Genomic DNA, 25,534 nt, shown 5'->3' with positions numbered 1-25,534 from the left:
GTTGAACCATAATTATAATTTGTAAATCACTTGAATCACTTGAATTATAATTAAGTAACAATTTACTGCAACCGAGGCTTCTTATTTTCTTAGTCTTTCTTTTTTGATATTTTTGATTTATTTTAACAATAACTAAATTGAAGTAAAGATTATAAATTTGATCAACAATTAGTTGAAATTCTTTACAACTTTTTTTTTCTTTAAAAAAACAGAACTGTGTTCAATCGAAAACATATTAATTTGATGAATACTATATATAGAAGAATATAAAAGCTTTTATTTCATGCTTCAGTTTTGTCTTTTATTTTTATTTTCAAAATTTAGAGCTTTGATATTAATTCTAGATTTGATTATTTTATTAGACGATAGAAGCATTTTTTTGTTTCTTATTATTTTATTTTATATAATATTTTTTAATAAATGACTTTTTGACAACATGACCTGAAATTCGTATAATATATAATATGATCTCAAACTAAATAATTATTTTTTGGTATAAAAACGAATAAACTGAGAACCGACAGTATATAAGCCAAATCGAACCGAAGTAAATATGGATTTAGAATAGTAATTATATTTTACTAACCGAAATACAATAAAAACCGAACATAACCGAAACCAACCTGATATCTGGATTGAGTACTCCTAATCTAAATGAAACCGAACTATTGTTTCATTCTCCAAAACATAATAAAAATAACAACTTCATTCCGCGCAAGGCGCGGATCTTATCCTACTATACTCATGTTACTATAAAAATAAGTAGTACTTTTTACTAACGTAATGGTAGTCACAACTCAAGAGGAGCTAGTAAAAATCAATTAAATTGGTGGTCTCCACTAGATTGTATAAAGAAATTCAAAAGCAGATGTGATTAATATGAAATTACGGGTCACCTTTCCGATAATGCCCAATTCCCATTCTCACATCTTTGGCGACTTGTGATCTGCCACCACCCCATCCACCAATGTTTTAAATACAATTTATATAGCAGGAGAAGAAAACAAAACCAAATGTCTTTTCAATCCTTTAAAGTCTCTTTCATTATGTTTCTACTCGTTTGAATTTGAGGAAGCCTTCGTCTTATACCATGTACATGTTTTTTTCTTTCAAGTGAAAAAGAAAATTATTACACTGTAGGAAAGATACATATTTTATGTTGCCCGTCAATATAAAGATTTTTAAATTATAAAATTTCGATTACAATGTGATTTGTATATAGTGGAATTAAAGGTGATTTATTGATTTAGCAAAAAAGGTGATTTATTGATTAGACATTACTAAATTGGTTTGGCAACATGGGCAAATTGCCAAATTGGTTTGATAACAGGCCCACATGCCCACGTGACGGTTTGGACTTTCTGAGTTTGTGTCGAAGGCTTTGGGCCCATAAGGAGACCCCACACAAGACAGGACAAAAGAAATCTTAGTAATCGTCCACGTAGACATTACAATCGAAACGTGTACGTGGCAACGTGGACGGTCAGGATATATTGTTACTTACATTTATCCAAGCTTTTATATAGCAACTAATTGGACCTTAAGACTGGCTGTCCACTTAAGATAAAGCCCATTAATAACTGTTGGCCTAATAAATCACATTACATTTTTTGAAAAATATAATGTGATTTGAATATTAGTGAAATTAAAGGTGATTTGTTGATTTAGACATTACTAAATTGGACTTCTCGTTAAATGAGTCATCGCTCGTAGGATGCAAGTTACGCATTAGAGAATGCTATTTGCTGTTCTGTCTTATCGTCTTTCACGAACACAACTTCGAATGGCGTAGCCGCATAGTCTAAACCCAGACACGGATCTCTACGTGAGTTATAAAATATCCCGACATCTGTGCAATAAGTTTCTGCAATACAAAACACAAATTTGTAATCATTAAGTTCCCCTCCAGCTTTCTTGATACGGAAGAAACTCTTTGACGAATCTTCTCCAGATTTTGGCTTCGGACCACCCATTACGTACAAAGTCTCCGCGTCGTGCTTGATCCACCAATAGGTTGGGTCGCCGCAGGTCGTACCTTTGATGTCCATCTCGCGTTGAGGCTCTCTGACTCGGGAACGAACCCGACTTTTAGACTTCCAGCTTGACAATCTTATGGGAATGCCATTGTTCACTTTTGGAAAATCTGTCAGATATAGAGGGGATAACCGTGAAGATCGTTGGGGAAGAGAGTCAGGCCGGAAGCTTTAGAGCCGGGGCGGAAGGGGAGATCGCGTAGTAACTGCCGTCGAATATGATTTCACCGTCAGTGTCAAGAACTGGTTCTGGGGTCACGGCCAAAACAGCTGTTGAAGCAATAAGGAAGTAAAACATAGGATTCATCTTCGTTTGAGTTTATGTTGCTTATTAGATTTGAGTGTTACTGAATGAAGAAAATGTGAGATCATGTGATCTTTATTTACCACTACAAGAAAACATTCAAATTCTGATGGAAGATTTCGTCGGTACTTCATCGGAATAAGCCATCTTCGATGAATTTCCGATAAAAAATATAGTCGATTTCATTTGGTCGGAAAAAAAAAATTTGTCGGAATTTTGTCCGAATAACTGACGAAAAGGAAGGAGTAAACATAGGATTCATCTTCGTCTGAGTTTATGTTGCTTATTAGATTTGAGTGTTACTGAATGAAGAAAATGTGAGATCATGTGATCGGTATTTATATACACACGGACGTGTATATACATTACACATACAGCTTTGCATGTACATACATCTTTGTATATGGTACAGTTAGATTTATAATTATTAACTTTAAAATTAAGTAATTACATTGACATTGTGAGATGATGCCTATCTGACTATTTGTTATGAATATTTTTGTTTACTTCACCTTCCTGACACACTTTGCTATGATCTTCTTTGATTTGTTTGTTTATTATTTTTTTATTAACGAGTTTGTTTATTTATTTGTTATATGGAGAGACTAGGGGTTTACCCTGGTCGTGAACACCGTTGGTTAACGAATAGCATTATGAATGTCCAGTATAGCTCGGTTTGATTTAAACGTTATGAAATAAAATAGAACAACTAAAAGCTCTCGGTTCAATCTGGTTTGGTTCGAAATTGAGCAACCTGGTTTATCGTTGTGATATGAGCGCAAGTCTTAAGAAGATAGGGATAATAACAATGTTAATTTAATTAAAGAAAAATACCAAAGCATATGCTTATACTAGCCTCGTGTTTTCATTGATTCTTCTTGCGATTTTATGAGCAAACACAATAAAATAGCTTGTCTCTTGCTAAACACAATAAAATTAGCTAATTGTTCTTTTCCTTTTCTTTTTTGTCCTTTTCTACTATGGGGTCAACTTTACTAATCAAATCAGTCCGTCCTTCGCGATTTATATTTATGTAAGGCTATTATGCTGCCGAAACAGCTGTTAAGACAAGAAGGAAGTAAAACATAGGATTCACTCTTTCTGAAGTTGTGTAGTTGATTAGATTTGAATGTTACTGGATGAAGAAAATGTGAATTCATGTGATTGGTATACATGCATCCAGTTCGGTTTTGATTGAGTTGTATACTTGTATAATAGGTATATGAGATGTGTTACAAAAAAAAAAAGTATATGAGATATTTTGGATATTTATGTTTCTTTGAAACTCTGGCGTAATTCTTTTTCTCGGACTTGACTATTGGACATTAATATGTATATGTCTAAGACTTACGACAACTATATATTATACAAGAAACATATATATACAAGAAACATATACGAGCAAAAAAAAAAAAAAAAAACTATATATGCCAAAAAAGAGTAAAGGATCTAAAAAATTACGGGTACATTATTAATTAAGAACAAGAAAATCTAGTTATTTTTGTTGTGTAAAAGCATCTAATTTTGTATTCGTATACAGATAATTTACAATGATTTAGATAGATGTGAAAAGCAAACATAACCATTGCCGAGGAAAGTCCTTTTCCTAACTTATCTGATTTGATTGCATATAGTACAATTTAGTAGGTAGATGGTCTCTTAAGGCTTATCCATTTCAGTTTCTATCCAACAAATATTAAAACGAAACAAATAAAAATTCTGAAGTACAAGATGGTATAATTTCAAATAACACCTAATAAACAGAAACTAAAACGTATGTTATTTCAAGGCAGTAACATTACACTTTAGTAACTTTACACATTTCACAATTTGATTAACTCACTGGAGAAACACTCGTGTATTTTTTTCAGTAATAACAGCATTAGTTAACAACATAAATGAGCGGGACCCCATCTCATTCTCTCTCGAGCCGTTCATGAATCGTAATCACGCATCATCCTCGTGGTCACACCAACTTGTTCTTCTTCATCATCATCATAACCAAATGTAAAATTCCCTGAAACAAACCTAACTTTCATTTCACACTGATTCTTCCATCTCCCACTTATTTTCTTTCTCTCATCTCCATATCTCCCCCAATCTTTCAAAGTTCAAAACTCTTTTTTTTTTCATTTTCTGTTATTTTTTTTTCCCGGGAAATTTTCCCCTTTTATTTTTTTCTTCTCTGTCATGATCATTAGTCGTTAGTATGATCCTTTATTAGGTTTCGTTGGGATCTCTTTTTTCTTTCTATTCTATTCGCAGACCCGAGTAAACCCTAGAATCTCCTCCTTCCATTTCGATCTGTTCTGTTTCTCTCTTCTTCACCTTTACTCTCTTAAGCTCCAAGCATCCAAATTTACGTCTAGGGTTTTCACTGGGTCAAGTTTTAGTTCCTAACTTTGGCTTTATCTAAATCATGTCGTATCACTCGATTCCTGGGTCTGGGTTTCATTACTTGAATTCTCCTTTTGGTGATACAACTTTCACCAAGGTCTTCGTTGGTGGCCTTGCCTGGGAGACTCAAAGCCACACTCTTCGTCGCCATTTCGAACCGTTCGGTGATATCCTTGAGGCCGTCGTTATTACAGATAACAACACTGGTCGATCCAAAGGTTACGGCTTTGTGAGTTCCCTCCTATCCTCTGTTTGTTTCTTTATTGCTGCTTCTAGTGAACAAACATCCTCTGCTTGCATAGTGTGTGCTTTAGAGATAAATTGGGTTCTAAGTAATAGTTTTGGTAATAATACCGTCTTAGGGGCTTTTAGATACTATATGTTTCGTTAGGCCTTGGATCATAGCTCCCTTGGGTAAACGAAATAAGATGAAAGCAATTTTTCAAGATTGTTGAATGACTTTAGCGCTCTGTTTATTCATTTTGTATGGAGGAATTATTTAGGTGACTTTCCAAGATCCGGACGCTGCTAGGAGAGCCTGCGTCGATCCAACACCTATTATAGATGGCAGACGTGCGAATTGTAACCTCGCTGCTCTTGGGAGGCCTCGTCTTCTGATGCAACATGCGGTGATGCCCTATATTTCTGGTTAGCATCTCTTCCTTTTTCTTGCATTACTTACTGAGACCTTACAAATTTACTGAGACCTTTATATTGTTTTTTTTTTATTCCCTAGGACGGATAAGACCTGCTTCCCCATATATTGGAAATGTGCATGGTCCTCGCGGTTCACTTTTTGGAAGCCATTTGTACCAGCAACCACCTGCTTATAGCTACCAGCAAGGAGTGATGTACCCTTATGGGTGAGCAGTTTTACAAAATCTCGTTGCTATTGTAAATCTGCTGTTCCACATGCTGTGAGCCTGTGACTAAAGTAGTTAGTTAGCTTTAAAAAAATTTACTCATTTGTCTCTAACTTTAGTTGTTCTTTTTGGTGTTCTCTCAGGGTTACACCATATGGACATGAGTACTTATACTCACAATCTCAGGTAGGCTTCTGAAACTGTTGCATTCTCGTCTTGGTTTATTTAAGCTTTTTAAACTATTTTGACATCGGTTATATAACAAATGTCTTCTGTTAATGGTGTTTTAGGGCTTATATGGTGCTTACACTGGACAGCAGTACGTCCAGGTTTATGGAGTACCTGGGGAAGTTAACTCACCGGACTACCAATACGGGCAACTGAGTCAAAACGTCCCTGTTGGTCACGGTTATACAGCGGTACAGGGCTATTCAGTTCCAGGAAGTCATATAATTCAATCTCCTTACCCTTCAGCTATAGCAGGTCCTGCCCCAACGCAATCCCATATTATTGTCCAGACTCCTCAGCATTTGCAGAGTAGCGGTTCTGATCAAACAACAGGGTGAAAAAAAAACTCAATCAACGTAAGTAGTAATTGATTATTCCAAGGATTTAAATTGGCTTGGGATGGGATGATGATGATACATACTCATAATTACATTTAGTCATCGGATTGCAATTAATAATTCTTGAAGACTGCATGAAATAGAAACAAGTTAACGTGCCAGCAGAAATGCTACTCTGTTTAAGCTTACAGATGCCTCTTTATGATTCATTACTTACCAAAATTTTTTAATCTCACCACATTGCTGTTGTTGCAGGTTGTAAGTAGTCTTGCTCAATGAAGATGTAAATAAGGGTTGCTCTAGGGAAAGCAGTAGTAACAAGCTTCGTGTACAAAGAATAGCATACATAAACAAAAAGTAAATAAAAAGAAAAACAAATATACAGATGCTTATAAATTTGTGGAATCAAAATCTGATTCTTTTGGTAGGTTCAGTGCCATCAGTGGTCTTCTTACCACACACTTTCTTAAGGCATAGAAGTATGTGTTAGCAAGAAGACTGTTAGGTAGCTTTTTATGTCCCATTGAGTCGAGTCCTCTGCATTGTAAATAGAATTAATTGTCCTATTAAGCTCACTTAGTTTCTTGTCTCTGCATGTATTCTTTTTAGCTCCGAGGGCTCTTCTGTTTTCCATTTATGTACAGTTTCTAAACTGACAAATTGTTATATCAGAATCTTTCTTATATATTGTTTCTGTCTTGTGACTGCATCTTCTGCTGAATTTCCTCTGTTTTTAAACTCCCTCCATCCTTCTTGTTACAATCTCCTCGTTTACCACACTAGTTGTTTTGGAGATGAAAGATTCAAGAACTAGTTAAACCGATCATGATATAAACCATTTTTTAAGATACAGGTATCAAGTCAGCGATACAGAATGCGTAGATAAATGCTACAATAAGATTGCATGTGAATAAACTCACGGAAGCACTAAATGTTGGTGTTTGACTAGTCACTGCTCTTCATCAGTGAATCAAACCGAAACCAAATGGAATTGGATTTAACACCGGTTTAATCTGCTGGAAGATTTCAAACAATGCAATGTAATGCTGCGCCCATCATGACAACACAAAAGGGAATAGGAACAACTGACCAAGTCTTCCTCGGAGTCACAAATAACAAGCATATTCCATGCTCCTAGTAATAAAATAAAGCAACAAAAAGACAGCAACATGTTATATAAGAATAGTCTTTGTCCTGTCTCACTTTTATCTTCCAAAACAAACGATAAACAATACCACAAAAAAAAAGCTCTGGATTCAGAATCACAGATCAAGAAAAAAAAGACGATGCCAATAAAGGTATTGTCATCACTCGATGCAGCTCGAATACAGTGGTACCATTTCAAAGCCATCATAGTCGCGGGGATGGGACTGTTCACCGACGCTTACGACCTCTTCTGCATCGCGCCCGTCATGAAAATTATCAGCCACGTTTACTACCACGGCGACTCCATCAACACGGCCGTCCTCTCCACTTCCTACGCCATCGCTCTCCTCGGGACGGCGGCGGGTCAGCTCGTGTTCGGTTACCTCGGCGACCGGGTCGGTCGCCGCCGAGTCTACGGGCTTTGCCTTGCCATCATGATCATAAGCTCCTTCGGCTGCGGCTTCTCCGTGTGCACCACTCGCACGTCTTGCGTTATGGTCAGCCTCGGTTTCTTCCGGTTTATTCTCGGTTTGGGTATCGGTGGTGATTACCCGCTCTCGGCTACCATCATGTCGGAGTTTGCGAATAAGAGGACGCGTGGCGCGTTTATAGCTGCGGTGTTCTCGATGCAAGGGTTGGGGATTCTTGTGAGCTCGGCCGTGACGATGGCTGTTTGCGTGGCGTTCAAAAGAGGTGGCGGCGGTGGTTCGGAGACGGAGAAGGAGGAGGTTCCGAGTGAAGCTGACGTGGCGTGGAGGCTTATACTGATGATCGGTGCTCTTCCTGCTGCATTGACGTTTTACTGGCGAATGCTGATGCCTGAAACCGCAAGGTCCGTCCAAAACTTTATCTTAATTAGTAATTTATTTAAAATTTTCCTTTTACTCGTTAATATATTTTATACATCCAATCACAAATCAGAATGGACGTAATGCAGAACGTTCTCTTGTCTCACTTTTATATTTTTATTTGGCTACTTGACTCACATTTTTAAATCTTTTTTCTTTTTTGAAAATTCACATTATAAATCTTGAAGGCTACTTGATTTCCTAATATACATTCTATTAGATTAAAGCTACGCTATTTTGATAGTTTAGTCTTCTTGGACAGAATAATTGTATTGGATGTTTAGGACAACATACATACGAGTTATTAGAATTAGACTAATCTTCATTTACAAAAAAAAAAAGAATTAGACCAATTTTTTTTTTTTTTTTTGTGAATGCTTCTCTAGCTTGATACATTGTATTTCAAAAGAAAATCATTTGTGTTATCAACGAATATTTTCTTTTCGTTTTTTTTTTGTCGGCAACGAATATTTTCTTGTAATGACTATTTTTATACACATATATATATACTCCTGACTTATGATCGAATTCAAGAGCTTTCAGTGGATTTTTAATTAATTGAGGATATAAAACGTTCTTTTATTTTGTGAAAAGGTTAGAGATGGTGGTAGGGTTGGAACCATAATTTTATGGTATTTAAGATATTTTCTATATATAATATCAGATTCCTTAAAAAAAAGTGTAGCTATATGTATATTTTAACCGCTAGGGTTTACTGATAGATCAATGATTTAGAGGGTTGCAAATTAGTGATTTGTTTCAAATGATTCATTGACTTTGCAAGGGATACTATCGGATAGATACCAAATACTTTGGTATATACCTTACCAGCTATATATATCTTTTCCTTACGTATTCAAGATTGGCTATTGCAAGTCTCCACCAATCATTTTAACTAAAAAAGTCTTCACCAATCACATATTTACATTATTTTTGTAATCCTCTATTATTTTTTTCATGTAGTAATATTTAATTATATATACCTCATGTATAAGCTCCAGCTAATCCACTACTTCATTTTCATTTCAACTAATTAAAATTATCCCCACACGTACTCTAGTTCTTCCAACACTCTAGTCTTCTACGGCACTCATTAGTTTACAAATAAAAAAGTCAGAATAACAAAAACTAGATTTTGGAAGTAATATAGAAACTGCGAGTTATTAACTAATGAAAGTGGTACGGTTGCATGCAGATACACAGCACTTGTGGAAAACAACATTGTCCAAGCAGCTAAAGACATGGAAAGAGTCATGTCAATAACTGATGATATCTCTGACGAGACAACGACGGAGCCACCACCACCTCCTCTTCCTTTGCCGCCTTCGTACACACTCTTCTCCCTACGGTTCCTCCGCCTCCACGGCCGTGACCTCTTTGCCGCCTCTGTTAATTGGTTCCTAGTAGACGTTGTTTTCTACACAAGCAACCTCCTCCTCTCCCAAATTTTTAGCCACTACTCGGATAAACCTTCTTCCACCACCACTGAGAACGTCTACGACGCAGCCTTCAAACTGGCGGAACTAGGAGCCATCATAGCCGCTTGTTCCACCATTCCTGGCTATTGGTTCACAGTTTACTTCATCGACAAGATAGGTCGTGTTAAGATCCAGATGATGGGGTTTTTCTTCATGGCCGTTGTTTATTTGGTCGCAGGGATACCGTACACTTGGTATTGGTCGAAGCATGAGCAGACAAAGAAAGGCTTTATGGTTCTCTACGGTTTGGTTTTCTTCTTTAGTAACTTTGGTCCCAACACTACAACTTTTATCATCCCCGCTGAGCTTTTCCCGGCTAGGTTTAGGTCGACTTGCCACGGTATATCCGGCGCCGCGGGTAAGCTTGGGGCTATTGTGGGAACTGTTGGGTTCTTGTGGGCTACCGAGAAGGTAGAAGAGGGAGATCATATGAACAATGTTTATCCCGATGTGAATCGTATGAGAGCTGCTTTCTTGATTCTTGGTGGAGTTTGCATTGCCGGAATCTTTGTGACTTACTTCTTCACCAAGGAAACTATGGGAAGATCGCTAGAGGAGAATGAGCACGAACAAGAACGAGTTAACAATGATGAGAGCGAAGTTGAGCCACAGAATGTTGACAGGCAATCCTCGGCAAGCACTTTGCTTCAGACACAATGATGAATCAGTTCAATTTTAGTTGACAAAGGAAGCTACTTTCATGTTTCTGTTTAGTTCCTCGTAATTTTTGATTAAAAAAACAAAAAGTTTTCAATTTTTTTTGATATATATATATTTTTAACAATTACTTCTCAGCCAAGAAACTATCTAATATACGCTTCCTCTGTTTTTTTTGTCAATCCTCTGTTTTTTGTACTTTCTAGCAATGAAACTCTAGTCTTCCTTTGTTTTTCATAAGTTTAATAATTACTTCTTTATAAAAAATCATCCTTTTGTATTCAGTTGTTAAAATATTTCTAATCATAAATCAAAAGAGAACATAATTAATATTACAATTTCATGACAACATTCATATTGATAATGATCAAATACAGATAAGATAGAATAATTTCATTATTTAGTTTTGGTGGGGAAAGAAGCCATCTTATTGATTCCACAGAGACCCTCTGGTTTTCCAGTGTTCCTCTTCATCCTAATGTAACCTTTCTCTCCCCATGTTGGTCCCCAAGAATTCTTCACAATGATGTAATCCGAACCCTTGCTTGATCCGTACCCAACCGCAGCCACACCGTGGTCCAAATCAACCCCGCACCGTCCATCAAAGACACCCTTCATATACCAAACACACAATGAGTCAAACATTAAGAATGATCAGTCATTTTCTTGATCATGTATTTGATAATGTACTTACACCACTATAGAACTGGAACTCTCTACCAGAAGCATCAATGGCGACACTAAGAGGTTGATGAGCCAATGCCTTCAAGAGACTTTTCTCATCGTTCCTAGGTACATCTTGGTGCCCACTGATAGTCACCATTTCAGATTCATCCTTTTGCGTCTCGCAAGTTCCTTCTTCCATGGAGTAAGGATAATCCTCTTCCTTGCGAAGGCCTCCGTTCTTGACAATGTACTCAAAAGCATAATCCATGAGACCACCGTTGCAGCCATTGTTGTAAGTTGTGTCACAATCTATGAGTTCTTGTTCAGACAGTGTTGTCAAGTTTCCCGTCACAATCTTGTTTATACCTTCCACTGCAGCTACTGTCGAAAACGCCCAACAACTTCCTGCATAACAATGTTTAAAAAAAAAAACTTAAAAACTTAAAATGAAAAATTTTAAACTATATAACACGTCAGAGTTCAAGATTTGAGATTACCGCAAGAGCCTTGGTTCTTGACGTAGCTCACGGCTCCTTTCTTCCTCCAGTCAACAGATTTGGGCAAAGCCTCAACGTCAACGTTCTTATAAGCGAACTCTTGGTAAGATCTTTCATCTTGGCGTCTCGCTATATCAGTCTTGAGCCCTAAGTACTTGTTCTTGAACTCTTCGTGGCTCAAATCCGCAAACTCGTTGAGACCAAGCCAGTAGCTTTTCGCTTTCTTGTTGGTTTCATCGATGTGCTTTAGGTTATCTTTGAAAACTTCGAACCTACGCAACTTCTCTTCAACAGTTTCGTAGGCTTTCTCGAAGTTGGAGATCCAGTTTTCGAAGAGTTCTATGAGTTTGTCATGAGACTCCAAGTCCTCGGGCGAGTATCCAACGATGGAGAAGTCGTGGGAAGCAGCGAAAGAGATAGATGCAGCAGATAAGGCAAGAGCAAAACAGAGGATTCTTGTGGGAGAAGAGAGAGCCATTAGGGTAACTAGATGTTTGTACTTCGTAAGTTGATGGAGTAACTGGAAGAGAAGGGTGAGTTTATATAGGCTGAAGTTATAGATAGATGTTAATCTTTTTTTCTTTTTGCTTTAGAGTAAAGTTGTCTGAATCTGAATCTTGTATAAAGTCTGTGTCTTTAAGCTTAGTGTTGTCTCCCCTGTGGTTACTTTGACTCCAATTAATGTAGTAAATGTTTGTTTAGTAAGTTCTCACAGCACCCACCAGAACCCTCTACTTGGGCTAAAAATTCAATCATCTAAGACAGGCCTTTGGAATGATATACTGTCATGCTCCTAATCAAGTCCATACTAGGCCAACAACTTTTTGGAGATAGGCCTTTGGAATGATATTTGATCCCCAAGAATTATTTAATCAGGCTATCTATAATTCATAAAACATTAGAATGAGATTACAGTTTTCTTTTGTCTATTTACGATTATTATGCTGTAAAGAACAAAGTTTGACCTGTCAATCCACCAAGATACCTGATAACAATGTCAGAAGGATCAGATCTTCGTACTTATAACTTATTTTATGTTGATGACAACCAAGCACTATGAAGTAACACCATGTATATCATAAAGTTGGTCATTTAAAACATGAATCATGTGAAAGTTCAAAGTGAAAACTCACTGGTTCTATCTTTACAGGACATACTTGTATAAACGAAATAAATAGTTGGTATAAAAACGAAAAATAAATAGTTGGTAGTTCGTTTGTACTTTGTAGGGACAAAACCAAAATATACTATAAAAACGAATAACAAAAACAAAAAGCATGTCTTAAGATCCGTTTGAGGTGGAGGAGACACGTGGTCGGAGATGCTCGAATGATTTGGGAGCACGAACTCTACCAAGAATAAGACCGTTGTCTATGTTTCTTTAAGTCTTATATATAGATCTATTTATTAAAAAAAAGTTTCATATTACTCCTAAATCACCAACTTTTCGCGAAGCTAGAAAAACATACATAGATGTTATCAGTATTGAACATTTTGAAAGTTTTTAATGTATACTGAATCTGTAGTCATTGACTAAACTTTAACTCTCTCAATTCTGTTTTTAATGTATTTTTAGTGTTTTTACACATTAAAAATTACATTAAATCATTATAATAAACATATCATTTTGTAATTTTTAATAATTTTAACTAGTAATAATCTTATAAATCAGTTACCTTTTTAATTTACTATTTATAGAAAAAGCAAAAAACTATCTTTGTGAAACAATTTTTTTCTGAATCATCTATCTTAATATATAAAATGGAGCAGTATTATTTGTAACGTAGGAAAAGTAATTGGTAGGGCACAAAATGATGCGTGAGGAAGTGACAAAGCACTAGTCGTATAGTATCACGTGCCCTCTCACTAACGCCATGTTCACCTCCCAGTACACTTACCCCATCTGTCTCTTGATTATAACCTCTAGCCTTTTTCTTTTTAATAGTAATTTTAACGTTATTTAATATTTTGCTCCAAAATATCTTCTTCTTTTTACTGCAGTTTTGCTGTACATCCAACCATTGTGCGTGCGTGTATATATCCTTTATGTAAAAAGTATGAGCTAATATATAACTAAGCCACATGATCACTTCTTGTGATTTCATGTACATTGGTGAGGAACTAACAACACTATTATCATTAGATTGTACCTTTAACATCTTACAAATCTTAACATAAAATAAAGTATATTTGATATCCTATCAAAAATATCACAAAATAAACATCTCAAATGAGATATTTTTGATAGAATACCTAAACTTTTAAGATACTTAATTATACTATTTCATGTGGGATTTATGAGATACTAATTGGTAGAATCTATTGATAATGGTGCTCTAACAATTAATGACTCGATATGACATCTCTAAAAAAACTAAATACTACATTCAGATTTTAATTGGTAACAAAGTAGAATGAAGGAATAGCGTCTAAAAACGCGAAAAATGCAAAAATTTTACTAATCAAGAAAATCCGTGGAATAAAACATAAGAGCCAGACTTTGCATTTTTGTTGAAAGAAATACAAAATGATTCTTATTAGGTGAAAATGTGAAATTTTAGTAGATTATTTGTGGAATCAACTTTTTCATATAATTTAATTATATGAGATAAATAATTAAGACAAACTAAATGTTTTGATTATATTTAATTGGTATTTTTATTATTATAATAATATTTAGTTATAGTTATTAATTTTCTGTAGGTTAAATAATGTATTAAATTTAAAAATTATGTTTGAACAATTTATATTCTACCATTCCATAAAGTTTATCCAATTGTTTAGAAAATTATTCCGCAATTTTTATTCAGCAGATTTAAAAAATTTCTACAAATTAATTAATTTTTTCGTAGCTTAACTTTTTTTTTCTGTGATTCGGCGATTAAGTAATGTTATCAACCGAAGTCTCGATGTGAATGAAAATTGTAAATCTTTTTGTTTATTTTGTATTGTTATTAACGTCGACAACAACCGGAATGTTTTTTTATAACGTGGATCCTCTGTATCTGCATGTTCCATATTGATCTGGTCGTAAATAATTGGAAAATTTCACCTTCATTGCTGTTTATTTTTGGCACTTCTGCTATTGGGATATCACAAAATAATGCTTAAATTATATATATATATATATATATGGTAATTGTGTCAACATCTAAAGATTCCAATTCGTGATGTGAAGATTCCAGTTAGTGATGATCAGTCTTATAAACGGTGGTATAGACATTGTTTCTATGGGAATTGAACGCTAGAAACCTATGCGAGTGAATTTTTTCTTTAACAGTATATACATTATGTGGATTTGAACCTTAGTTCTTAAAAAAAAAGAACTCTCGTTCTTAATATAAACCAATATACTACTAATGTTGGCAGATAATTAATATAGTCCAAAACTATTAATTAAAATTGTTTTATAGTAAAATCCGACATATTTTGTAATTTCTACTAAAAATAGACTGCAGTATAATATATAATATATATATCACTGGAAATAAATAATTAGAAATAAAATAAGCTTAAAATAAAATATAGTGTTTCATAAAAAATATTAGTAATAGGCCTTGTAGTGAGTATCAATTCAGGAATTATTTAGCAAACAAATGACTAAAATTTGTAAGTTATTGGTCATAAAGTTTTGATAAAGTTATTTATGAAGTAATCGAGAAATCTAAACTCCAAAATATGGTTTTTTACTAAAAAGATGATTTTCAAATTAATTATTAATCATAAATAATATAATGTATTACTTTATAAAGAATAGACAAATAATTTAACATCAGTATACTAAAATTATCAATATAATTATCCCATATTTACTGTAGCTACATTTTATCAGTTAAGTATTTTATTTATATCAAAAGTTACTTTTACTAAGACTGTGACGGAATTGTTAATTTTGAAATAGAATGGTGTAAACTAGTTTATTCAATAATTTTATATTCTATATGTATTATTTTAAGTGGTATTTAAAGTTTTTACACAAATATTAAGAAAATATAAATTTTATGTAATTTATCTTGGTTACATAAAAATAACATTAAACGAAATTAGTTTAATCAATAAAAATATAGTATTGTTTAATTGGTCACACATTTTAAATGACATTAAATTTAATATAGAATATTAAGAACATCAATTATTATGAAACAAAACAAAAATCTTAAACATTACTTAAATTAATACGGAAAGAATATTTTTTTACCATTTAACATGAAAGGAATGAAATACTCATTTCATTAATTCCATAACTATACCAAAATAATACAAATACAGAATTATAATTATTCTTTTCTAACTTCGTTAAGGAATAAATTGAGTGAATATATTCCCATTTTTTATAATTTCGTTCATTTTATTCTATCCACATTTATCTCACTAATTCCATTTTTATTGTTACCATTTACAAACTAACTAAAAAGTTTTGACTCTTTTATTATAAATCTATTTTTTTATATTTTATATTATCGTTGAACCAGAAGAATAACCGGTATTTACAATTTATATATAAGACATAAAGAAAAACTAAAGAAGAGTTTCAACTACTCAATGTCATACATGTTTATAGAATGAGAATTAAAATGGTGAATATACTTGCACGCAAAATTAACTATTGTTTATCATTTATATAGATGCATAATTACCAATCTGTTGTGGCCACTGGTAGGATTTAAATGGAGTGATCACCAGTTTTTCTAGATGTCTCGGCGGACTCTCCGGCTATGTTCCGGTAAACGGTCATTGGCGCTAGTCGAATTCTCTCGAAGCTCCGAATACTAGGAAAACTGTAAAAGAAAAAATTCTAGCGGAATATATTTATGTTTTCCGTAAAAAAAAATTACCCTTGAACGCAATTTCAAACAATTACCCTTGAACGTACATTACACCGTCATCTTAAATAGCTCGCCCCCCCCGCAGATTTTTAGCCACCAGAAGAAATGAAGAATAGTGATGTAAATTCAATTATTGTCTTCTTTTCACTTTCCCAAGAACATAGAGTTAGATCCCGGCGGTGAGAATATTCCATTGGGAACAAAAAGAGAAAAGAGTAATAAAACTTTTGTTTGGTAGCAATAATTTTACTTCATTTTGTAGCAATAAACCATTCATCACCTCTTGTCCTTACTTGTAGATATCATCACCGGAGCCTCTCTGTCTGTACATTAAAAAAAAAAATCTCTAAACTTGGCAAATAATCAAAACAAGTCCAAATCATTCACCCCTATTTCAACGCCTCTTTGCTTTATAAACCAGAAGCGAAAAGGCAAAGCAAACAAGAAAAGAGAGCTTAAGTTCCTCGTTACTGTCGGAGAATTGTAAAAGAAAAAAAGGTAAAAGACACCTTTTGGGTTCTTATCTTTTTGCTTCCTTACTCTGTAAAGCTAAAAAAAATCAATCCTTTGATGAAGGGTCTTTTAGTTTTCTCGAACTGAATCTTGTGGGTTTATTATATTTGTGGTTTAGATCTGGATTGACTAAGATTTTGACTCAAAAGTTTGAAACTTTGACTGTTGATTTGGTGGTTTAAGGTTGTTTGAACAATGAAGGGAGCGACGCTTGTTGCTCTCGCCGCCACAATCGGCAATTTCTTGCAAGGATGGGACAATGCCACCATTGCTGGTTTGTAACTTTTTTTTCTCTCTCTAGATTTGAATCAACAATCAGAGCAATTCTCATTTTTGAGATTTGGTTTTGCAGGAGCTATGGTGTATATCAACAAAGACATGAATCTAGCAACCTCTGTTCAAGGTCTTGTCGTAGCAATGTCTCTGATCGGTGCAACGGTCATCACCACTTGCTCAGGACCCATCTCTGACTGGCTAGGGAGACGCCCCATGCTCATTTTATCATCGGTCATGTATTTCCTCAGCGGTTTGATCATGCTATGGTCTCCAAACGTCTATGTCCTCTGCTTAGCTAGGCTTCTCGATGGGTTTGGTGCCGGTCTCGCGGTCACCCTTGTCCCTGTTTACATCTCCGAAACGGCTCCTCCCGAGATCAGAGGACAGCTCAACACTCTCCCTCAGTTTCTTGGCTCTGGTGGAATGTTCTTGTCTTACTGCATGGTTTTCGCTATGTCCCTCAGCGATGCTCCTAGCTGGAGAGGGATGCTTGGTGTCCTCTCGATACCATCTCTCGTCTATTTGTTTTTCACTGTCTTTTACTTGCCTGAGTCTCCTCGTTGGCTGGTTAGTAAAGGAAGAATGGATGAAGCCAAGAAGGTGCTTCAACAGTTGTGTGGCAGAGAAGATGTTACCGGTAAGGCTTCTTCTCACTATCTTTCTTCGGTTTAGTCACTTGCAAGGTCCGATCTGAGATTTTGGGACAGTAAATATTTATTAATAATTATTAAAAAAAGATTTTCATAATTTGGGAGTTCTATAAATATATGCACGTATATAACTTACAAATTTTTTAGGAATCATGTTAATAAGTGGTCCAGATTAGTCAGGTGTTACCACGTGTCGGTCCTATTCCGAAATATTAATTTTCCAGTGACCATGTTTCATTGGGTTGTTGTTTATATGTTATTGCAGATGAGATGGCTTTGCTTGTTGAAGGACTAGACATAGGAGGAGAGAAAACACTAGAGGATCTCTTAGTAACATTAGATGATCACGAAGCACTTGAAACCGTTGACGAGGACGGACAAATGAGGCTTCTCGGAACACACGAGAACCAATCCTACATTGCTCGACCCGTCCCCGAACAGCAGAGCTCGATGTTTCTACGCTCTCGCCACGGAAGCGTAGCAAACCAAAGCATGATCCTCAAAGACCCCCTCGTGGGTCTGTTCGACAGTCTCCACGAGAAGATGCCTGAAGCAGGTGGTGGAAACACGAGGAGTGGGATCTTCCCTCATTTCGGAAGCATGTTCAGCACCAACGCTGATGCTCCTCCCCACGGGAAACCAGCTCACTGGGAGAAAGACGTCGAGAGCCAGTTCAACAAAGACCACGATGACTACGCGACCGACGATAACGCGGGTGATGATGACTCGGACAACGATCTCCGTAGCCCGTTGATGTCTCGCCAGACGACGAGCATGGACAAGGACATGATCCCGCATCCCACAGGGGGAAGCACGCTCAGCATGAGACGCCACAGCACGCTTACTGGCGAAACCAACATGGGGATCGGTGGTGGTTGGCATATGGGATATAGATACGACAATGGTGAATACAAAAGGTATTACCTCAAGGAAGACAATGCAGACTCTCGCCGTGGCTCCATCATCTCTCTTCCTGGTGGTGGTCCTGATGGAGGAGGCAGCTACATCCACGCTTCAGCACTTGTGAGCAAATCGGTTCTTGGTCCTAAATCTATCCATGGATCTGCCATGGTTCCCCAAGAGAAAACCGCTCCTACGGGACCGCTCTGGTCTGCTCTTCTCGAACCTGGTGTCAAGCGTGCGTTGGTTGTTGGTGTCGGCATTCAGATACTCCAGCAGTTTTCGGGTATCAATGGTGTTCTCTACTACACTCCTCAGATTCTTGAACGCGCTGGTGTGGACATTCTTCTCTCAAGCTTTGGTCTTAGCTCCATCTCCGCGTCGTTCCTCATCAGCGGGTTGACTACTTTACTCATGCTTCCATCTATTGTCGTCGCCATGAGACTCATGGATGTCTCTGGAAGAAGGTAATACCCAAAAAAACCATAACCTTTGTGCTCAAGATCCTCTGTTTTCAAAACATCCTCTGTTTTTAAACCATCCTCTGTTTTTAAACAATCCTCTGTTTTTCAAAACATCCTCTGTTTTTTTCTTTACAGGGCATTACTTCTCTGGACCATCCCTGTTCTCATCCTCTCACTCATCGTCCTGGTCATCAGCGAGCTTGTCCACATCAGCAAAGTTGTAAACGCAGCCCTCTCCACGGCCTGTGTGATACTCTACTTCTGCTTCTTCGTGATGGGCTACGGTCCCATTCCGAACATCCTCTGTTCCGAAATCTTCCCGACGAGAGTCCGTGGTCTCTGCATTGCTATCTGCGCTATGGTGTTCTGGATTGGAGACATTATTGTCACGTACTCGCTTCCCGTTCTCCTAAGCTCGATAGGACTCGTCGGTGTGTTCATCATTTACGGTGCGGTTTGCGTTATCTCGTGGATCTTTGTTTACATGAAGGTCCCGGAGACTAAAGGTATGCCCTTGGAGGTTATCACAGACTACTTTGCCTTTGGAGCTCAGGCTCAAGCTTCTGCTCCTTCCAAGGATACATAGTTTGTAACCTTTTATTCTCTTCTTCATTTGCTCTCTGTACTTAAAAGATTTCTTCTGGTTCTGAGATACCTTCATTTCGTTTTCTTTTTGTCTCTCTTTCTCTGTTTTTGTTATCGAAATTAATCTAATAATTACTCAATTTTCTCACTTCCTTTGACACTTCACATGTTGATAATCTTGAAGATTTGAATTCTTGAAAGCAAATGAAAACATAGATTTGGGTTTTTGAAGGTTCACTACAAAAATATCTCAAGTTTCTTGGGACGCAAGTGTGATCTCCAAAGCTATATTTACAAAGCTTTAGTGCGTCTCCTCAGAGGATGAATCGCCAGTATGATTCTCCTGAGAACTCTTCTGTACATTCTCATCTTCAAGCTTGCCTGAGAACTTGTGTGGCCTCTGAAAATCTCTGGCATTTTGACTGTCAATTCCTAGATTATTCAACTTCTCCTCCTGTTAAGAAACACAACCTAGCAATCATTATTCATTGCAACGTGCTGATTACCTGCGAGATACAACAGTTAGCTTGGCTTACGTTTTGTAAAGCTTCAAGCTTTTTCTGCATAGCTTCATGCTCAGCGCGAATCCGGAAAGGAACACCTTGCTTCTGGTACACATTGTTCTGAGCAAGGTTCTGATCGATGTCGCTGACCGTGGTTGCAAACGGATGATTGGCGGGGATCCATCTAACTATATCAGGATCAACATCAGGCGGTATTGAGTCTCCTTCTTTGAGGAAAACCGTCGGTCTTTTCCATTGGTAAGCTCGTGACCTTCTTTTCTGATGAACGGACTGTTCTTTCTCTGTAAGGGTGACTGGAGCTAACTTATAAACTTTCCCGCACATCTCTACCGTTGAGCTTCCTTTGCCAAGTTTAACAAAAGGGTTGTTGAATGGGTCTTCGTAATCAAGGGACTTTGAGCTGATAAAGAAAATGAAAAACAAACCATGAGAAGCTAGAGCTATAGACCAAAAGCAACTACTTTGAAGCAGTATATTAACAAAGATGAAAAGAGTGGGTGAGTTTCATACATGCCTCTTCTATCACCAGATCTAAGCTGGCCACGTCTCACGAGATCAGTAACAGAGCCAGGAGGACGGTTATCTCTAGACTTTCTTACTGCATAAGCTCGTATAGAAGCGACCAAAAGAGTAGCTACGATGCTGATCCCAATCCAAATGCTGTTACCTGAGCACTTCTTCATCTTAAGAGGAAAGATTTTGAAACCAAAATCAAAATCAAAACCCATGTGCAGTGGTAGTAGTAGTAATCATTCAGCAGAAGAAACAGCACAAGGTTTATCTTATTTTTTTTTTTTTGAGAAACTCGCACAAGGTTTATCTAAACCTGCCATTTCCCATAGAAAGCTCACAATCTAAACGAAAACAAACAAACAGACAAAAAAGATTCGAACTTTGGGAAGCAATAACAAACACGATAAGAGAGAAGCATACCACGAAGACGACAGGAGGAAGCGTGGTAATCATACTCCGGAATCTCGAAACTGAATTCTCGGAATCATGAGATGAGCGGTGCTACTCTGAGTCGTGGTAACATCATCATCATTCTGAGGATTCTGCACTCCTTCACCCGGAGACGAGGAATCATCAGCAATCGATTTGCACACGAACCTTGTGTAAAATTTCGATTTCATACAACATTTACAAATTATACATTGAGGGGAGTAACTAAACAGTGTCCACTAAAAATGACCTGCTTTAAATTATGGAGATATCTAACACACGAAGAAACTAAAAAAGAAATTAGGGCAAGGAGGAGTTATGATCATCTTCGCCTTGCTTAATCCGGATCACGATTTCGGGTTCGGGTCTGGAGCTAGAGCTACCGGGCAAACCGCCACACTTATGACACCTAGCAGCCACCAAGATCTGACGGCAGGAAGGGCAAGACGAGTGAGACCCGAGCCACGTGTCAATGCAAGACAAGTGGAATCCGTGACCGCACTGCGGCAAGACCCGGAGCTCGTCGCCGGCGGTGAACTCCGTTAGACAGATCGCGCAGTCGGCGAATTTCTCCGACCAGGGTGATTCCGGCGAGAAAGTAAGCTTCGGGAGAGACTGGAGCACTTTCTTCTTCAGTCCTTTGTTCGCCGCCGGCGGAGGAGACTGACCGGAACCGCCGGAGGAGGATCTGTTACCGGCGGCGAGACGACGGAGCCAGACGCATCGAGAAACAGCGATTAGACCGAGAAGGCAGATCAGGGCGCAGAGGAGAGCAGCGAGGATGATGACGAGACTGGAATTCAAAGCGGCGGTGGAGGTATCCGCCGCGGGAGACGGAGTGTTGGATTCTCCGAGAAGACGGAAGAGAAGGCGCGCCATTTTTTTTTTTTTTATTATTTTAATGTTGTTTTTGATAAGTTTTGAGTCTGAGAGAGAGGCAAAGAGAAGCAGATCAAGCTTTATAGAGCGAGGGAGCGAGCTACCGGTTATTTTAGTCATTTTACAAAACACACGGTCCTTTTTTGGATTTAAAATTATAATTTACTATTTTGATAGTTTTTACACTTGTTGCTTTCTGTCCAAGTCTGATGAAATAGTTCGTGTTTATTTATTTTTGGCGTTCATAATCTACTTATGCATCCTGATAAGTTATGCTCAGGTTATTATCTTTAAAGTTTATTCACTGAATTAATTAACTAAACTCAAATCAATTAATTTGAGTGAATGTTAATTTGGTAGTGTTCGTGAATGTTCATTTTAAGTATCTAAAAATAACATTCTTTATTGGAAACATGAAAATAAGTCTATCATAATCTCTTTGTAGAATGAGAAAATAAATGGTCGACACAAGTATTATAGCTTTAGATAAATGATTTCCAAGGTCTCAGAAAATGTTATACGGGTTTGTATGTACTAGATACTCTATGCATGTGGTGTGAGCGTAACCATGTTTATTGGAACTTCCGAAGATTCATTTCTCAATAAAATGCAACTACTACGAGAAAAAAAATTTAAAAAGTTCAATAGTAGAGAGTTTGTCCAAAAAGAAGGTTGAGTCTTTGTGAAGATCAAACCAAAGATGCCATTGGTAAAAGAAAGGGCATTGCAATGTGTTAATAGATTTTTTACAAAAAAAAATGTTAATAGATGCTGAATTAACTCGAACCGTCCATAGTAAGATCCTACAATTTGCACTCAAGTAACTTTTTAATGTCTACTGGTCTCTAAGTTAATAATTTTCGTAATAAGGACTTTAGTTAGGCTAAACTAACTATTTGATAGTTTAAGTACTTGCCCAATTATGATTGTGGTAGTAGAGAACTTAAAGACGACTCCCTTTGTACGTGGAGAAATAATACGATTCTTAATCGTTAATGCTAGATAATTAATGTAAAAAAGTATAGATATTTTGTCAATGAAAATATCATAAGCTCCTTAATAAAGACAACTTCCAATGTAGTTAAACTACTTTAGTTTAATATAAGTATTCTACGAGATTTGTTAACGTATCTATCTACTATCTTGCTGATTACCCGAAGGAGATATTAAGTTTGGAGAATGTTCGAAAAAACATTACTTTGTAAAGGCGCCAAACACATTCCGCCATCAGAATGATGCCACCACACTAACTAGACACATGTCAACCTACCTAAGACTTTAAGATTGCGCAAACCGTGACACAAAACAATGTTTCCATAATACGAATTAGTGATAAGAGACTATACTAAAATTAAATAAATAAGAGCCCATACAATTAGAAGTGATAGGATCTAGTTAAAACAAGGGATGTACATAAAAAGGTTACCATCTTAATTTCTTGAAATTTGTGATACTCTTAACTTCTTTAGCTAGAGAATCTGCTCGTTCATTACGGCTATAGAAACGTGGACAAGAGTAATCAACTCGAAATCGAAATGTAGTATATGAAAAGAGGCAAGCTTCGTGTGGAAGGCCAGCTAGTCCACCGAATAATCTATCATATTTACTAAGTCAGAGCAGTCGGCCTCGATTCGAATATATTGTACATTTCAGTAACGATGAATATGTAGCACTGACGTTATTTCAAGTTTTATGCTGGATTATATTTTTTCTAGACATATTATGAATAATATTAACAAAAATATGTGGAGAATACAAGAATCGGCCGAATATATGGTCGTTCTCGTGTTACTTGTCAATGCATGGTCTTTAAAAACTGTCTCAACGATGATGATGCATAACTAACTTTATAATAGCAGGTGTAGAAGACACTTGGTCAAATTTTCGTTAGGTTTTAGTTTAAATCTTATGCATATAACTATGCGTTATTGCTTAGAACTCAAGGACTTGTTTACCAAAATCTTGGCTGCAGAAGAGAAATGGAAACACCTTAAAGTGCAGTATATATACATATGGAGCTTACTAATAATATCATATAACAAGAGTGTTGCTAATGCTTAGCTCTAAGGTTATAGTCCACACAAAATAACTAACAGATTTTATATAATTTTCCCAAAGAAGTTTTAAGAAGACGAAGAAGGATACTAAACACATTAGACAGGAATGTAGGAGGGAACGTGTGATTATATGAGTTTCTAAATATAGTAAATCAATACAAAATTAAAACTGTTCTTAATTCTCTGGTTGGCTCTTTCTGTTCTCAGTGCACTCTCCACTTCCTGTTTTATGACCGTCCACTTCTTTCTCCACACATGCTCTAATTTTTCTTTTTAACTTATAATATTTTGGAAAATGAATTGGAAGATCATTTAAACATGTCACTATACAAACCCTTTTTCAGACCATATATTAAATAACTATTGGTAACTCTATAATCATCTCCCCTTACTAATATATAATAAATCAATTGCGAGTTTAAAAATAATGTAACCTCAAAGAAAATGCATTGAAATTGACCAAATTCAATCACTTGTGGGCAGGAGATTGCTATATGCCACATCTTTGGTTTTATGACAATGACACTGGGAATCTCCTTTTTTCTTTTTTTTTTTTCTAAAACCCAATCTAATACATTATGTATGTCTTACTTTTCAATGTGGCCTCGAGTATTCACCGGAAAAGTCAAAACTATTTCTGTTGATAAAATTGAACATAGGCTATCAAGTATCAACCAGATAATAGACCATACTATGTGTATAAAGTGTGATATTTAGTCTATTCATCTACTGTTGACATTTTGATTCTTGGTCGTTGTGGTTGTTTATGCATAATCATTGATTTATAACCACCAGAAGCAAATCTTTAAAGATCAAGATCTTCTTTGCCTTTGTGTGTGGGACTCTTATTTTGATTTGATACTGATGGTGATGTTTAGAGATCATAACAGCCACATCCCGATCTCTAAATCAACCAAAACCGTGATGCAAACCAAACGATAACATTTCTGAGATAACCGGATTTCTGATGATTTGGTTCGTGAACCATAAAAGCGTCCTTGGAATCTTTGGTATCTAAACTGCATGGTAGCTGGTACGGACGAGAGGATTGGTTGGTTTAGTTTGGCTTCAGCCCGGTTTGTTTTGGTCTAGTTTGGTAGGTATTTGTCGGTTGACTACAACCAAGTGGGGTTTAAGAACACAAATAAAGTCAAATCTAGTTGATAGGGATTCTATCTTTAGACATGGAGACAATAACTAAGATTCGAGATGGTTGCAACTTGCAAGAGTAAAAAGTGTGTGATAACAATCTAAGATCTTTAGATTTACCATCAACTGAGAACTGGTTAAATAAAAGTGAGTTTTTATATCAGTAATATATTTCTCAAATTGATCAAATATAAAATGTAGTCTTCCTTTAATGTGTGTTATGTTCATCATGAACAGTTCATGTGTCCCTCCCTCGTTATAAATCAGACCTCACGTTCCATTTTTCTTTAAAGTTCGTGTTGAAGGTCCAATTG

The 25,534-nt window shown here is 36.4% G+C and overlaps 6 protein-coding genes and 1 pseudogene across 6 annotated transcripts; 3 read left to right on the top strand and 4 right to left on the bottom strand.

Annotated features, from left to right (window-relative positions):
• Positions 1–1,558: 1,558 nt before the first annotated feature.
• Positions 1,559–2,681, bottom strand: LOC108819716 (kunitz trypsin inhibitor 4-like; annotated as a pseudogene).
• A 1,560-nt stretch (positions 2,682–4,241) lies between these two features.
• LOC108819586 (uncharacterized) lies at positions 4,242–6,872 on the top strand. The gene is made up of 6 exons (XM_018592645.2): positions 4,242–4,963; positions 5,238–5,382; positions 5,471–5,597; positions 5,741–5,783; positions 5,888–6,181; positions 6,419–6,872. The coding sequence occupies exons 1-5, from the start codon at positions 4,757–4,759 to the stop codon at positions 6,161–6,163; spliced, it is 798 nt and encodes a 265-aa protein (XP_018448147.2). The 5' UTR covers positions 4,242–4,756; the 3' UTR covers positions 6,164–6,181; positions 6,419–6,872.
• Positions 6,873–7,405: 533 nt separating this feature from the next.
• LOC108821244 (probable inorganic phosphate transporter 1-8) lies at positions 7,406–10,526 on the top strand. Its single transcript, XM_018594291.2, has 2 exons — positions 7,406–8,141; positions 9,353–10,526. Exons 1-2 carry the CDS (start codon positions 7,450–7,452, stop codon positions 10,293–10,295), a joined length of 1,635 nt encoding a protein of 544 aa, XP_018449793.2. The 5' UTR covers positions 7,406–7,449; the 3' UTR covers positions 10,296–10,526.
• Positions 10,527–10,598: 72 nt separating this feature from the next.
• On the bottom strand, positions 10,599–11,981 carry LOC108819012 (cysteine protease XCP2). Its single transcript, XM_018591995.2, has 3 exons — positions 11,456–11,981; positions 10,987–11,363; positions 10,599–10,904 (listed from the first exon to the last, which is right to left on the bottom strand). Exons 1-3 carry the CDS (start codon positions 11,931–11,933, stop codon positions 10,689–10,691), a joined length of 1,071 nt encoding a protein of 356 aa, XP_018447497.2. The 5' UTR covers positions 11,934–11,981; the 3' UTR covers positions 10,599–10,688.
• Positions 11,982–16,569: 4,588 nt separating this feature from the next.
• LOC108822422 (monosaccharide-sensing protein 1) lies at positions 16,570–19,821 on the top strand. Its single transcript, XM_018595488.2, has 5 exons — positions 16,570–16,779; positions 16,978–17,068; positions 17,147–17,707; positions 17,986–19,087; positions 19,220–19,821. Exons 2-5 carry the CDS (start codon positions 16,990–16,992, stop codon positions 19,668–19,670), a joined length of 2,193 nt encoding a protein of 730 aa, XP_018450990.1. The 5' UTR covers positions 16,570–16,779; positions 16,978–16,989; the 3' UTR covers positions 19,671–19,821.
• A 47-nt stretch (positions 19,822–19,868) lies between these two features.
• On the bottom strand, positions 19,869–21,263 carry LOC108822421 (protein MULTIPLE CHLOROPLAST DIVISION SITE 1). Its single transcript, XM_018595487.2, has 4 exons — positions 21,127–21,263; positions 20,704–20,876; positions 20,206–20,593; positions 19,869–20,123 (listed from the first exon to the last, which is right to left on the bottom strand). Exons 1-4 carry the CDS (start codon positions 21,157–21,159, stop codon positions 19,971–19,973), a joined length of 747 nt encoding a protein of 248 aa, XP_018450989.1. The 5' UTR covers positions 21,160–21,263; the 3' UTR covers positions 19,869–19,970.
• A 68-nt stretch (positions 21,264–21,331) lies between these two features.
• Positions 21,332–22,047, bottom strand: LOC108819715 (RING-H2 finger protein ATL80-like). Its single transcript, XM_018592765.2, has one exon. It carries the CDS (start codon positions 22,012–22,014, stop codon positions 21,436–21,438), a length of 579 nt encoding a protein of 192 aa, XP_018448267.2. The 5' UTR covers positions 22,015–22,047; the 3' UTR covers positions 21,332–21,435.
• Positions 22,048–25,534: the final 3,487 nt, after the last annotated feature.

Source organism: Raphanus sativus, chromosome 8 (assembly GCF_000801105.2).
Source record: "Raphanus sativus cultivar WK10039 chromosome 8, ASM80110v3, whole genome shotgun sequence".
Classification (NCBI taxonomy): Eukaryota; Viridiplantae; Streptophyta; class Magnoliopsida; order Brassicales; family Brassicaceae; genus Raphanus; species Raphanus sativus.
This window is presented reverse-complemented; position numbering and strand designations above follow the sequence as displayed.

What these genes read in the sequence shown, in the direction of transcription:
- LOC108819586 (XM_018592645.2), top strand. Translation starts at nt 4,757, where the DNA reads ATGTCGTATCACTCGATTCCTGGGTCTGGGTTTCATTACTTGAATTCT. An exon ending in GGTGATGCCCTATATTTCTG is followed by an intron (nt 5,383 to 5,470) that starts GTTAGCATCTCT and finishes TTTATTCCCTAG; the next exon opens with GACGGATAAGACCTGCTTCC. An exon ending in GGAGTGATGTACCCTTATGG is followed by an intron (nt 5,598 to 5,740) that starts GTGAGCAGTTTT and finishes GTGTTCTCTCAG; the next exon opens with GGTTACACCATATGGACATG.
- LOC108821244 (XM_018594291.2), top strand. Translation starts at nt 7,450, where the DNA reads ATGCCAATAAAGGTATTGTCATCACTCGATGCAGCTCGAATACAGTGG. An exon ending in CTGATGCCTGAAACCGCAAG is followed by an intron (nt 8,142 to 9,352) that starts GTCCGTCCAAAA and finishes GGTTGCATGCAG; the next exon opens with ATACACAGCACTTGTGGAAA.
- LOC108819012 (XM_018591995.2), bottom strand. Translation starts at nt 11,933, where the DNA reads ATGGCTCTCTCTTCTCCCACAAGAATCCTCTGTTTTGCTCTTGCCTTA. An exon ending in CAAGAACCAAGGCTCTTGCG is followed by an intron (nt 11,364 to 11,455) that starts GTAATCTCAAAT and finishes ATTGTTATGCAG; the next exon opens with GAAGTTGTTGGGCGTTTTCG. An exon ending in AGTTCCAGTTCTATAGTGGT is followed by an intron (nt 10,905 to 10,986) that starts GTAAGTACATTA and finishes TGGTATATGAAG; the next exon opens with GGTGTCTTTGATGGACGGTG.
- LOC108822422 (XM_018595488.2), top strand. Translation starts at nt 16,990, where the DNA reads ATGAAGGGAGCGACGCTTGTTGCTCTCGCCGCCACAATCGGCAATTTC. An exon ending in TGGCAGAGAAGATGTTACCG is followed by an intron (nt 17,708 to 17,985) that starts GTAAGGCTTCTT and finishes ATGTTATTGCAG; the next exon opens with ATGAGATGGCTTTGCTTGTT. An exon ending in ATGGATGTCTCTGGAAGAAG is followed by an intron (nt 19,088 to 19,219) that starts GTAATACCCAAA and finishes TTTTCTTTACAG; the next exon opens with GGCATTACTTCTCTGGACCA.
- LOC108822421 (XM_018595487.2), bottom strand. Translation starts at nt 21,159, where the DNA reads ATGATTACCACGCTTCCTCCTGTCGTCTTCGTG. An exon ending in TTCCTCCTGTCGTCTTCGTG is followed by an intron (nt 20,877 to 21,126) that starts GTATGCTTCTCT and finishes TTTCCTCTTAAG; the next exon opens with ATGAAGAAGTGCTCAGGTAA. An exon ending in TCTGGTGATAGAAGAGGCAT is followed by an intron (nt 20,594 to 20,703) that starts GTATGAAACTCA and finishes TTTCTTTATCAG; the next exon opens with CTCAAAGTCCCTTGATTACG.
- LOC108819715 (XM_018592765.2), bottom strand. Translation starts at nt 22,014, where the DNA reads ATGGCGCGCCTTCTCTTCCGTCTTCTCGGAGAATCCAACACTCCGTCT.